At 39.2% G+C, this 12,776-nt stretch overlaps 1 protein-coding gene across 4 annotated transcripts in view; it reads right to left on the bottom strand.

The window, feature by feature from the left end:
* LOC108703132 overlaps nucleotides 1-12,776 on the bottom strand; it is a 49,082-nt gene that overhangs the window by 6,005 nt on the left and 30,301 nt on the right. For all 4 annotated transcript variants that reach the window (XM_018239140.2, XM_041577972.1, XM_041577973.1 and 1 more), the window contains 7 exons: nucleotides 11,562-11,697; nucleotides 10,787-10,956; nucleotides 9,154-9,311; nucleotides 7,669-7,834; nucleotides 5,617-5,716; nucleotides 3,891-3,969; nucleotides 1,029-1,105 (listed from right to left, as the gene is read on the bottom strand). In XM_018239140.2, the coding sequence (XP_018094629.1) occupies nucleotides 1,029-1,105; nucleotides 3,891-3,969; nucleotides 5,617-5,716; nucleotides 7,669-7,834; nucleotides 9,154-9,311; nucleotides 10,787-10,956; nucleotides 11,562-11,697 (886 nt within the window). The remainder of the gene's footprint in view (nucleotides 1-1,028; nucleotides 1,106-3,890; nucleotides 3,970-5,616; nucleotides 5,717-7,668; nucleotides 7,835-9,153; nucleotides 9,312-10,786; nucleotides 10,957-11,561; nucleotides 11,698-12,776) is intronic.

The raw sequence follows: 12,776 nt of genomic DNA, 5'->3' as shown, positions 1-12,776 counted from the left end.
AAAAGTCTTTAGTCTGTTTAAAGGAGAACTAAACCCTAAAAACTAATATGGTTAAAAATGCCATATTTTATTTATTGAATTTATTGCACCAGTGTAAAGTTTCAGCTTGTCAATAGCAGCAATAACCCAGGACTTCAAATTTGTCATAGGGGTTCACCATCTTTGAAAGTGTCTGCAACACTCACATGCTCAGTGGGCTCTGAGCTGCTCTTGAGAAGATAAACTTAGGGGTTGTTGCAAATTATCAAGCAGAAAATTAGTTTGGCCTGTAATATAAAATGATTATTAAATTAGATTAGATTATTCAATTCTGATGCTAGTTGCACTGGTTTCTAAACCACCATGTAGTAATTATCTGTATTAATTATTAATCAGCCTTATATTGTGACATTTATATTCTATGTGTACTGTATATTTTGAGTCAGTCCCTAAGACTGGGGAGCTGCTGGGGCTTCTTTTGAGACACAGATCTTTACTGCTAAAAGGCGGTGGTTGCCTTGGGCTGGTACAGAAGCCCAAAACATAATGTACAACATTTCTAACCTACAGGTACTTCTTTAGTTAAGCTTTAGTTCTGCTTCAATGTGTTGTTAATGCATGTTTAATATATGAAGGGTATACCATACAGCTCACCCTACAGATTACTGTAATGTTGCCTGTCCAAGAAGTTAAAGCATCAAGAGGATCTGCCATCGCAACATTTCCTGGCAGGCCATCCCACAGAGACCTCACTGTCCTCACCCAGAAGAACCATGTTCCTTTGTCATGTCTAAAGGGGTGACCTCTCGTACTATGGACAAAGAACCCAAAACTGCACTCCATACTTAAGGTCAGGTTTTACTAGGGATGTTTAAAATAAGCAAACTTAGACTTTCAGCCTTTGCGTCAATGCTTATTTTCATACAAGAGAGTACTTTATGTGATTAAGTGGACACTAACTGACAGTTGTACACAGTCAACATGGCTTGGAAATCCAGAATATTGGGAGAGAGGATGTAGCACTGTATGCACAGAGAGTTGGTACTTACCAAATTCTCTTTGCATTTTCCTGTTTATTGGATGGTGGATAAATATTAGCATTCTCATCAGATTTAACTGCTGTTTCCTACAAAAGGAAAAAAAATTCTAAATAAATGTTTTTTCTTTAGTGCCCCTTTTTAAAGATAAGACAGCAGTATGATTCTTGCAGTAAGAGCAGAGATAATCTGTAATTGCTAGATGTTTATACAACTGGCCTGCGGGTGTCACTGTGCACAGGACTTGTACTGTGCATACACAGGACTTTCTGTACAGCTGGAGAGTGTTAGAGTTTAAGCTTACTGTTGTGTAATGGCTGCATGAGAGCCTGCTAATAAAAGCACTGTTATACTCTACTCGTGCTCGGCTACCAAACATAATAATCGGCGACAGGATGTCTCTTCCACCTCTGCAGCAGCCTTTCTTCCAAACCCTGGTGAGCCTACTATACCTTTTACTGCTTGGATCCGTATGTTGGAAAATTACATTATTGCTGCTGACCAAGGGGAGATTTCTGCTGCTAGAAAGCATGCTCTACTTATTCACTGCCTGGGAGCAGAGGGACAGCATATATTCTATACAGTACCATTCACTGATTCAGCATGGGAAAAACTTGCTATTGATTGTCGGTCCTTTTACAGATGCTCCTATAGACTGTATATTTGCTATAACCTTGATAGACTATTACAGTAAATGTCCTGAAATTGCATTTGTTTCTCATATAACATCAGCTACAGTAAAAACATTTCTGTCTACAGTCTTCAGCAGAGAAGGTAATCCAAAGGAGTTAATATCAGACAATGGACCACAGTTTGTCTCATATGAGTTTGAATCCTTTCTGAGAGAGAGGAATATTGTTCATAGGAAATCTTCAGTGTATTACCCACAATCAAATGGAGAAATCGAGTGATTCTCTGAAAGAAGCACTACAGACAGCAAATCTTACTGGGAAATCTTTAAAAGTATTTACAACAGAGTTCCTACATAACTACATAGCAATGTGCCATGCAAAAACCCAATCATCTCCAGCTGAATTACTACATGTCAGACAGATGCGCACTAAGTTACATGTTGCAGATATCAAACTTCCACAAAATACTGTGCCTACAAAATCATCTACTGCTGACATTGTGAAACGTCACCAAGCCAAATGCAAGGCTTATACTGACAGCCAGGATCTTTAGTCAGAATTAAGAAACCAGGAATACTGAAACAAGGACAATCTAAATTTACTAAACCACTTGAAGTGAGACGCCAGCGAGGACCATACACATATGAACTGTCTGATAGACGCATATGGAATGCAAGTCGTCTTGCTTCTGTTAGATATGACTTTGGAGAAGCTCCATTTGATGAAGGACATTTTCCTACTCCTGATGTCAACTGCAATAGGCCTGAAGAAATTGAACCTATAAGGCGTACTGAGATAATAAGAAAACTACCTGCATGGACCAAGGACTATGTGATGTGAAGGATGTATAATATTGCTTTAATATGTATACTGTTTTATTATTGCTGTTTATTACATTTGTCCAAATGCTTTCCTACTATAGGGGGAATATGTGGTGTTTATACAAAAGGCCTGCGGGTGTCACTGTGCACAGGACTTGAACTGTGCATACACAGGACTTTCTGTACAGCTTGAGAGTGTTAGAGTTTAAGCTTGTTGTTGTGTAATGGCTGCATGACTCTGCTAATAAAAGCACTGTTATACTCTACTCATCCTCGGCTCCTCTTCCCCCCCTCCTACCCTCCCTGCTGTAATCTGAGCCCAGAGCTATGAGTCACATCAAGCTAATACTGCAGCTGCTATCCTAAACAAACAGAGAGCTTCTAGAGCTTTTTAACCTGCTATGGTAAAACATAAATATAGCATTCTAGCTTGCACAATTGCAGCTAATCTATTGGCAATAAAATGCCTCCGTAGCTTTACTTCTCCTTTAAGGCACAAAATGTCTCAATGTCCTAAATATATTGATAATGGGTTATTCAGAGGATCTCTTGTATTTAGCTGTATAACATAGCATGGAGGAGTTTCGAGGCTGGAGCTCCTTTAACACTTGATGGCAGGACACCATGGCTGTGATTCCCAAGGGAGAGCCCCCTGCAGTCACTAGTGACTTATCACAGCTAACCCCCAATAGAAGGATGGTGTGACAAGCATCCCTAGAGATGGCGGTTCCAGCACATGTATATTGAAATATTGCTTACGAGGTGCAGTTGTTTTCTGCAATTGAATGTCTGCCAAGATATTAACCACTAAGTTGGCTGCTTGGACTATGGTGTCATTCTGGCATTCTCCGCCATGGGGTTTAGCTGCTTAAGTATCTTCATTTTTAATAACTTTGTTGGGGTTATTATGTACAAAATAAAGCTTTTGTATCACAATCTCATGGTTTGGTGTCACATGTTACTGGCTATGCACAACAATGGTATGGTTTCAGATATAGCTGTGTAAACCACAAAGATATCTATCATCAAGGTACAGAGGGCAGAAGATTGCATCAGTCTGTCAGCCACCCTCCTCTTATCAAACTGCCTCACTTCCGTAAATAACTTGTGTTACAAAAAAATTCTGCAGACTCTCTAACTCTTATCCACTGTCTCATTCTAGTCTATCAGTAAAGGCAGAGACACACCATCAGATTCAGGGAGATAAGTTGCTCCAAGAAGAGGAGATTTGTCGCGAACCTGACTGTGTGTCTCTGCCGTAAAGCAACTCTTTAGTTAGCACACAGTCAAATGTATCAGCATCTGAAATATTGCCCCCCTGATTGCACTTTTTAGTTTAGCTCACTGTATGTAGCCAATTATAGATAGACAGTCAAGCAGACGAGAGACATGGAATCAAATAAATAATCGTATTAACAAACCTGTGACATGTGTCTTCTAATCAAGTGCAAACTGCTTTTCGCAGGATCTGGAATATTCTGCCACCATTTTTTCTTACAACTACAAAAACCAAAAAAAGACCAAAAATGTTAACTTTCAAGAAAATGTTGTAACAGAGTGACTACATCTCCATAGTTTTGCAGAGCTGTATTTATTAGGGGCGAGTGGGGGAGGGACATAGGGATCCTCCCTTTTGCTGTTTATTCACTGCTTAATTTGCCTGTCTCAGGATATTGTTGGCCTTCACCCCATAAAGTGCTCTGTAATAGTGATGAGCACATTTTTTTTCGCAAGGCATTAATAAGCTGTGACAAAAAAGTCGCCAAGATAAAGTTGCAAAGACAAAATTTGAAATCTGACATGGGTCTAGACATTTTGTCAATTTCCCAGCTGCCCCTGGTCATGTGACTTGTGCCTGCACAAGGCAGGCTTTCTGGCAGGCTGCTGTTTTTCCTTCTCAATGTAACTGAATGTGTCTCAGTGGGACATGGGTTTTTACTATTGAGTGCTGTTCTTAGATCTACCAGGCAGCTGTTATCTTGTGTTAGGGAGCTGCTATCTGGTTATCTTCCCATTGTTCTTTTGTTTGGCTGCTGGGGGGGGGAAAGGGAGGGGATGATATCACTCCGACTTGCAGTACTGCAGTAAAGAGTGATTGAAGTTCATCAGAGCACAAGTCACATGACTTGGGGCAGCTGGGAAATTGACAATATGTCTAGCCCCATGTCAGATTTCAAAATTGAATATAAAAAAATCTGTTTGCTCTTTTGAGAAATGGATTTCAGTGCAGAATTCTGCTGGAGCAGCACTATTAACTGATTCATTTTGAATTTTTTTTTTTCCCCATGACAGTATCCCTTTAATGTGACAGCTATGGTTTTCCACTGCCTGTACTATGTTTGGACTGCTGCTTTTAGGCCACAATTGCCCTTTTATAGCACTGTGATGTATTTCTGTATAAAACACAACTCTTTGGCTCATGGCCCATATGATGTCTTTTTCACAGCCAAAAATGCCTGGTTCTGGCCATTGACATATTGAAAATCCACCTGTCATTACTGCTGAACACATGCCTTATTATACAGGTAGGGGATCTGTTATCTGCAAACCCTTTATCCAGAAAGCTTCAAATTATGGAAAGGCTGTCTCCTCTAGACTCCCTTTTATCCAGATAATCCAACTTTTTAAAAAGGATTTCCTTTTTCTCTGTAATAATAAAACAGTACCTTGTACTTGATCCAAACTACGATATAATTAATCCTTATTGGAAGCCAATCCAGCCTATTGGGTTTATTTAATATTTACATGATTTTATAGTAGATTTAGGGTATGGTGATCCAAATTACGGATCCATTATCTGGAAAGCCCCAGGTTCCGAGCATTCTGGATAGCAGGTCCCATACCAGTATCATATTTCCTTAATTGTCAATAATAATTGACATGGCCAGGCCCGAACATTTCTGTGTGGTGGAAAAAACAACTTTTATGTGTACAGAAATAAGTATATGTGGTTTGGTTTAATCCATTACAAAAAAAATGCTGGGGTGGATATTGTCTTTTAGTGAGACCCCTATCAGGTCTTATATCTTGTCAAATACCAAGAATGCATATCAGTGCCGTTACAATTACTTTAAATCATGTCTCTTAAAGTCCCCGTCAAGTCATAAATCTTTCATCTACAATGTCTGTGATGTTCCTAGTACTTACATGTTAATAATGCAATAGCACAGTAATATTAGCAAGAAAAGAAGGAAGCAACAGACTGGAATGACGATACTCGGGATGTAGTCAAAACTAGGACTGTAATCTGTAGGAGACAACATAAATCGATCTTGTAAACTGATATTGTGCAATTACATTTACAGTACAGTAGTGATAAAATCTCTGCAAGCACAGAGGACATTATTATATTGATGACTAAAGGTGGCCCATATACAGGGAGATCCGTTCGTAGGCCAAACAAGCGGATCTCTCCCTGATATGCCCACATTGAGGTGGGCGATACTGGGCCCTGGGGTCCAACAATCGGATCAGAATGGAGGCAACACAGGCAGTCGGATCGAGGGAAGTCGGAACAAACAGATGCGGCTGCCTTAAATCCTCATACATTCCATATTCATCATTCACCTATACAGTATATAACCAGCAAAAAAGAATAGAACTAATGATAAAAGGGTGAAATTCTCTGCATGTATATGAAGTAGAATTTATCTTGAGGAACAGGCAACTTGCCGTAGTCCCTTGAGGGTGATTATGTTTTTTACCTGGATGGAAACAGATTTTTCAACATTAAAATTTGTTGTTGCTCTAGTTTAAGAAAAAACTAAAATATGTTAAAAAAACAAAAAAAGGCTCAATTTTACTGAGCTTGCAGAATTTCAAATTGCTCTTAGAAACTTGAATTAAGAAATAGTATCAACTTTGAAAATGCAGCTCCCACTGATTTCTTAAACATTGCTAATTTTTTATTCAATATTTTAAGTTTCTTTTTCACTTAATAAATCAAAAAAAAATTGGATTTTGGAACCTCAAATTCAAATTTGCAAAAAAAGGCTTGAATTGCAATAAAAACTCAGATTCAAATGTTGATAAATCTGTTCCTTAGCCAATTTATAAAAATTCGAATCAAGTTTAAAAAACAAAACCTAATCAAGTAATCAGTGGAAAAAGCCGTTAAACTTGATCACAGTTTTTCTTTTAGATTATCTTTTTCTCGACCACAAGCATGATTACAAAAAGATTAAAGGAACAGTAATTAAAGTGATTTAAAGGAATGACAATATATTGTACTGTTACCTTGCGCTGGTAAAACTGTTGTGTTTGCTTCAGAAACACTACTATAGTTTATATAAACAAGTTGCTGTGTAGCCATGGGGGCAGCCATTCAAGCACAGGATACACAGTAGATAACAGATAAGTACTAAAGAATCTCATTGTATACTACAAATAGTATCTGGTATGTGTTGTGTATCTTGTGCCCTTTCTTCTTTTTCAGGTTTGAATGGCTGCCCCATGGCTACACAGCAGATTGTTTATATAAACTATTGTAGCATTTCTGAAGCAAACACACCAGTTTTACCAGGGCAGCAAACACTGCATTATTTTTTTATTACTTTAAAACACTTTCATATTTTGGTAAAAACGTAATTATTTTAATTTATGAAAAAATGCCCCTGTATTTATATTTCTGGAAAGCAATCCAGCAGCACGCCAAAAATGTGTGTAGTTCAAAATAAGTTACGTAGTAACATAGGAACATAGTAGTTAGGTTGAAAAAAAGACAGACGTCCATCAAGTTCAACCTTTTAACTCTATTATAACCTGCATAACTGCCAGTTGATCCAGAGGAAGGCAAAACAAACCATTTGAAGCCTCTCCAATTTGCCTCAGAGGGGAAAAATTCCTTCCTGACTCCAAAATGACATTCAGACTAGTCCCTGGATCAAATTTATTCATCCAATAATCATTTGAACAATGGGCAACATTTCAGGTCCCCCTGTGCCCTTTCTCATTTTTGAGAAAGGGCCCAAGAGTGCCCAAAACATTGTCTTTTGTTTATATGTTGCCCTTTGGTGTGCTGCTGATTACTTACCGCTCTGCGGGAGAGAAGTCTCCCAATATCTGCATAAGTGTATGCCACTAAGTTAATTGAGTTTGCCATCATTCTGCACTGTAGTTATGCTTAGAACTTTAGATAATTTAGGGGAAGGCAGAGATGAAAGGGAACAGATTTTAAAAATATTTGAATTTTCAACTTACCGTTATGCCATTCTATAGCTGAACTCCAATCACTCCAGGGAAAACTTTGAACTCCATTCTCTCCAAACGTAAACTTTGATCTGACTTTTACTTCGTAGTCACATCCTGATTTAAAATATCTCTTATTGATACTACAAGATCTGATTGTTACGTTCATGCTTTCAAACTTGAAAACAAAAGAGAAAAGTTCTTTTAGTCTGCATATTATGAAAATGTGCAAGTCATTCATCTTTTACCTTGCCCTGGTGTCCTACCGCCCTTCAGAGATCTGTGAATCCTGTGTCAATTTATGGCCCTGGCAAAGTCAAGGGGGTATATTTATCAAAGAGTGAAGTTTATAGTGAAGTTCTGACACTAGAGTGAAATTCCGCCACTCTCTATTCATTTCTATGGGATTTTTATAGGCGTATTTATCAAAGGGTGAACTTTCACTTTCACCCATTATTAAATACGCCTTTCAAAATCCCAAAGAAATTGAGAATTGAGAGCTGCGGAATTACACTCTAGTGGCGGAACTTCACTCTTTGATAAATTTACCCCAAGGTCACAAAGACTGAATTAAAGGCCAAGATCAGCTCATTTGGCTGGGTGCTAAAAAATGTTGATGTGATGGACAAATACTGTATAGCTGATCTGGTTATTTGGCCCTTGAGCCAAAGATTGAATCACATTGGGGCAAAGGAAGAGAATAATAAAGATTCAGGGTGTCTGTTCATCTTAAAAAAAGATCATCTACTAGATATATAAATGGAAACCCTTCTGTTAGTATTTTACTAAAAAAAATATGTCACTGGTGGCAAATGACTGCATAAACAGGGTGGAGGGGTCCATGGATGAACAGAAGTCGTATTTGTATGAACTGCACCTATGGATCTCGGTGATCACCACTGAAATGAAAGAGGGGCAATTTGGAGTGTTTTGTTGGGAACTTGGGGCGACAAAATGCCATGGAGGTGCTTTTTCTTATGGGAGACCTTTTTCCCCATAGAACACGTCAATGCACCAGAGGCCACCCCTTCAGACTAGACACTAGAAGAAAAGAACTTTCATTTGGAGCAACGTAGGGGGTTCTTCAAAGTGAGGTCAGTGAGGTTGTGGAATGCCCTGCTGGATGCTGTTTTGGTGGCTGATTCAGTTAATGCCTTTAAGAGTGGTTTGGATGATTTCTTCAACATACATAATATCCAAGGTTTTTGTGAAAATCTACAGTTAATATAGATATTAGTATGTATAGTTTGTGAAGGTATGGAGGGGTTGGTGTGAGTGTGTGTATGTATGTATATGCATTGGGTTTCATTTGGATGAGTAGAACTTGATACAAGTTCTTTTAGCCCACTTTCATTTTTTGTGTTATTGACCCATGGCAGAGATTTGCCTTGGTAATATTTTTATAGGTGAACCAACACCATTTTTCTTTGCTTTACTTTTGGGTCAGGGAAAACCACCACCATCAAAAATACTCCCCCACAAAAATGGTATTGTTACCAGTGTTGGGTCCTGCTTGCAGGTAATTTGGATATTATACATCAGGTATGTAGATAAAAATATGTCTTTGCTCCCAGAATAGCCATTATCCCATGTCACATTGATATCATCTTCATTACCAGAAGTAACTGTTATGCTTCTTGGAACTTTCGGTATAGCTGCAAATATAAAACAAGAAAACCATCTTAGTACAGACCTGACATCTTAACAACGGAGATTGAAAGATAGTATGTGAATCGCCAGCAGGATGGCACTCGTGGCGCTTCGTTTTCCGAAGTCGCCCGAAGTTTCCTCGTGAGGCAACTTCGGAAAACGAAGGGCCGCGAGTGCCATCCCACTGGTGATTTTTCATTATAGCTGGCAGGAAGGAAGGGGAAGGCAGTTCAGGGAGATTGTCATCCCGAAGAAGAGGCGATTTGTCACCAGGGCTAATCTCCCCGGATCTGTCCCTGTGCCCTCACCCTAAGAGAACCATGTTAAGCTAATATTATAGGATACTTTGAGTATATAAAGGCCCATGGCCCTGATACAGAAATTGTATTTGGGCACATACTGGTTCCCCCTTAAAAACTCAATGCACCCAATGCAATTTCCTCCATTCCCCTAAACTTTTCCTTGGGGGATTTGTACTTAAGTGGTAAAATATTTAATCCTATATGTCCACTGTGTTACAGACCAAGGAGTAATAGTGAATGGATGGTTTTAGGCTTTTCATCACTGGCAGAAAGATGTCGTGGGATAAAATGCTCATTGTGTCATAGCCCTTATACTGGAATCAGATATTAGTTCCATTTTGTCATACATATTTCAGCTTTTGTGACCCCACCCAAAATGAATTTGCGTGAAGAAACCTGTGCACCAGTAACAATTTTCGAAGTTATCAAGGTCCAGCCCAACTGATTCTTTCTCATCTGCTTCGAAATGCCTACTTTGGTGAGCTAGGGGGCACAAATGAGCCAGTTATAGGGAAACTGGTATATATTGATAAACTATGTTCTTCTTCCTCATTATTTAGATTGCATTTTAATTGATTAAGAAACAACTTCAAGGACCATTTGGCAGATCCTTTTGGATTATATAGTCGGTTTCATGTCATTCTTATACAAGACATGCTACTACTGCAGAATCTACAAAGCTACATAAAGTGTCTTTGTAATAATATTTCTTTACTAACGTGTAAAATACCCAAGTACACTGTAGAAGACAATAGAAAATATATCCATTGAGGCAAATATAAATGAACTCAGCTTTACTATTTATCTGACATTTCTACGTGTGCTCTGCACACTTCGTGCCCCTGCTGTATGTAGCAGTAACGTAACTACCCCAGCAAGGTCCGGGTGCAGGCTGTGCAACTGAGCTCCCCCTCTACCTCCCCTATGAGGTCCGAGGTGCAGGCCACGCTAAAGGGCCCTCCCTCCTCTCCTTCCCCCCCCTCCCTCCCCCCTCCTCCCCCTCCCTCCCCCCTCCTCCCCCTCCCTCCCCTCTCCCATTCCAAAAGTGATTTTGCTCGCGCAAGACCGCCGGCGGGCCCCCAGGGGCTGTGGTCACTGGTGCAGTCGCACCCCCTGCACCCCCAGTAGTTCCTCCACTGGTATGTAGGATCCACTGAGTGAAACATGAAAAAAATTACCTGTATCCAGTGCAGGGAATACCCCTCTTTGCACTGATGTTCCATTGGATTCCAGGTTTATGATAAAATTCGTAAGTGCTACAATGTAAAAACCAGACATCGTGCAGACGCACTGATTGGGCACCACAGCGCCACCATGCTGCCTGTTTTGTGGGATGCAGACATTCTGTCTGAAATGATAAAATCACAAAGAGATGAACATACTAATCAATACAATACTGCATGTGCTTCATTACATAAAAATAGAAGACTGTAAATTATATGCGGAACGGCCTCTGACCAGCTAATGAATATATTATGTGTTTGTTTAACTCTTTATTCATTAAAGGAAAACTACACCCCAGAACTACACCCCAGAATGAAAACCAGAAATACTGCAGCTCTAACTGTAACAGGAAAAAGTGTGGAAGTAAAAGACTGAACTAGGATTGCCCGATGGCACATACTGCTATAAAAATATATTTTTATGAAAATGGTTTATTTACATAAAGCAGGGTTTTACATATGAAATGTTTTATGTTATATATTTTTATACCTACATTGTTTTGGGTATGGTTTTCCTTTAATGCTCTAGAAAAAATGTATGTAAAAGCCTATAAGGTAGTATATTCACTTTCTGTGTGCTCATTTCAGTATAACATTTAGAGAGAGACTATATGTGAGCAAGTCCCCCCATGTGCCACAGCCCATAAAAGGAATGGAGAAAACAAAGAGAAAGCCAGCAACTTTCTCACAATGGTTCCACTTGCAGTATTTAATAATATTTAGTACTCACTGTACGGACTGTGTTTCATACTTCAGCTGAAAATCAGCACTGCAGTTACTGCTGGAATTTGCCACTTCCCAAGAACACATCAATTCACTGTCGTAATCGTTAAAGCATTCCAGGTTTCTGATGTGAAACTCCTTGCCTAAAATATAGAGTATAATGATATTGGGTTAATGTCACCTATATCAGATTTTCTGGTTGAGAAATGCCCTGACTGTTTCCTCCTTTGACTTAGAAGGAAGTTAGAAAGTTTTAGATGTGAAGATTGTTATTCGCCCATGATATTCACCAAGTTAGGCTTTTTAAAGATTAATCAAGAATAGATTATAACCAATAATATAACCAATATTTACATAGCCTTTTACAAAAGTGTTTGTAAATGGCTTAGTAGAGTTAACTAAGAGCGCAGTGGGGATGTGTAAACCTGGGACAACTTTAAAGGGGCACACAAAAATGCATTCTTATTTATTTTGTCTAGTTTTTATACTATGATGATATAAAGTTCCTTATACCCAGCGTCAGACTGATCTTCTGGAGTAGGGGCATTTTTACGACCTACCGTAAGTGGGCTCTTTGACAGAAGCTACATAAATGCAGGATTTGCAAGTTCCCCCACTTATCCGTCATAGGTGGTGGGTGATATTTTTATTTGGGTAGACTAAGTCTAATATCGAATATATATAAACCCCCAAAGAGGGAATACGTATAAGAAGCGATCAGCGCCTGTGGCAACAGAAATAGAAAACAAACATAGCGCAATACGTTTGCAATATAAAATATCACCCCGTGCATGCACTGGATGTTAAGTGGATGTGTTTTCCCCTTCTCCTTCGGGTGGCTATTAATAAGTAAAAGTGGCAATACAGGTGAACAGAGGGGCGGAAGAGTGCTTTTCCTGTGAAAATGGGATATGTTCCAGGGATGCAGATGCCTCCACCTTCTATATAAAATGCCTACTTACAAACCACTGCCGTGGTATGATGCGTTTAACATGAAGCTCTCTCAGGTTTCTCCTCCAGCGTTCAACTCCTTCCAAGTTCCCAAAGTAGGAATACAAACCGATGATAGTGTTACACCGTTTATTTAAAACATAATTAAAAGCAATTAAAATTCACACTCACATTTCCCTTGCGGGTTTTTGCGCATTGAGTCCAAAAAACAGTTTTTCTGGGGTCCCCAGGGGCCGTCCTGCCAGCTCGCTCCAAAATTCTTGTCTGCTCA

The sequence above is a fragment of the Xenopus laevis genome, chromosome 9_10S, assembly GCF_017654675.1.
Source record: "Xenopus laevis strain J_2021 chromosome 9_10S, Xenopus_laevis_v10.1, whole genome shotgun sequence".
Taxonomy (NCBI): Eukaryota; Metazoa; Chordata; class Amphibia; order Anura; family Pipidae; genus Xenopus; species Xenopus laevis.
Note: the sequence above shows the minus strand (reverse complement) of the source record. Positions and strands in the feature narration are given on the sequence as shown.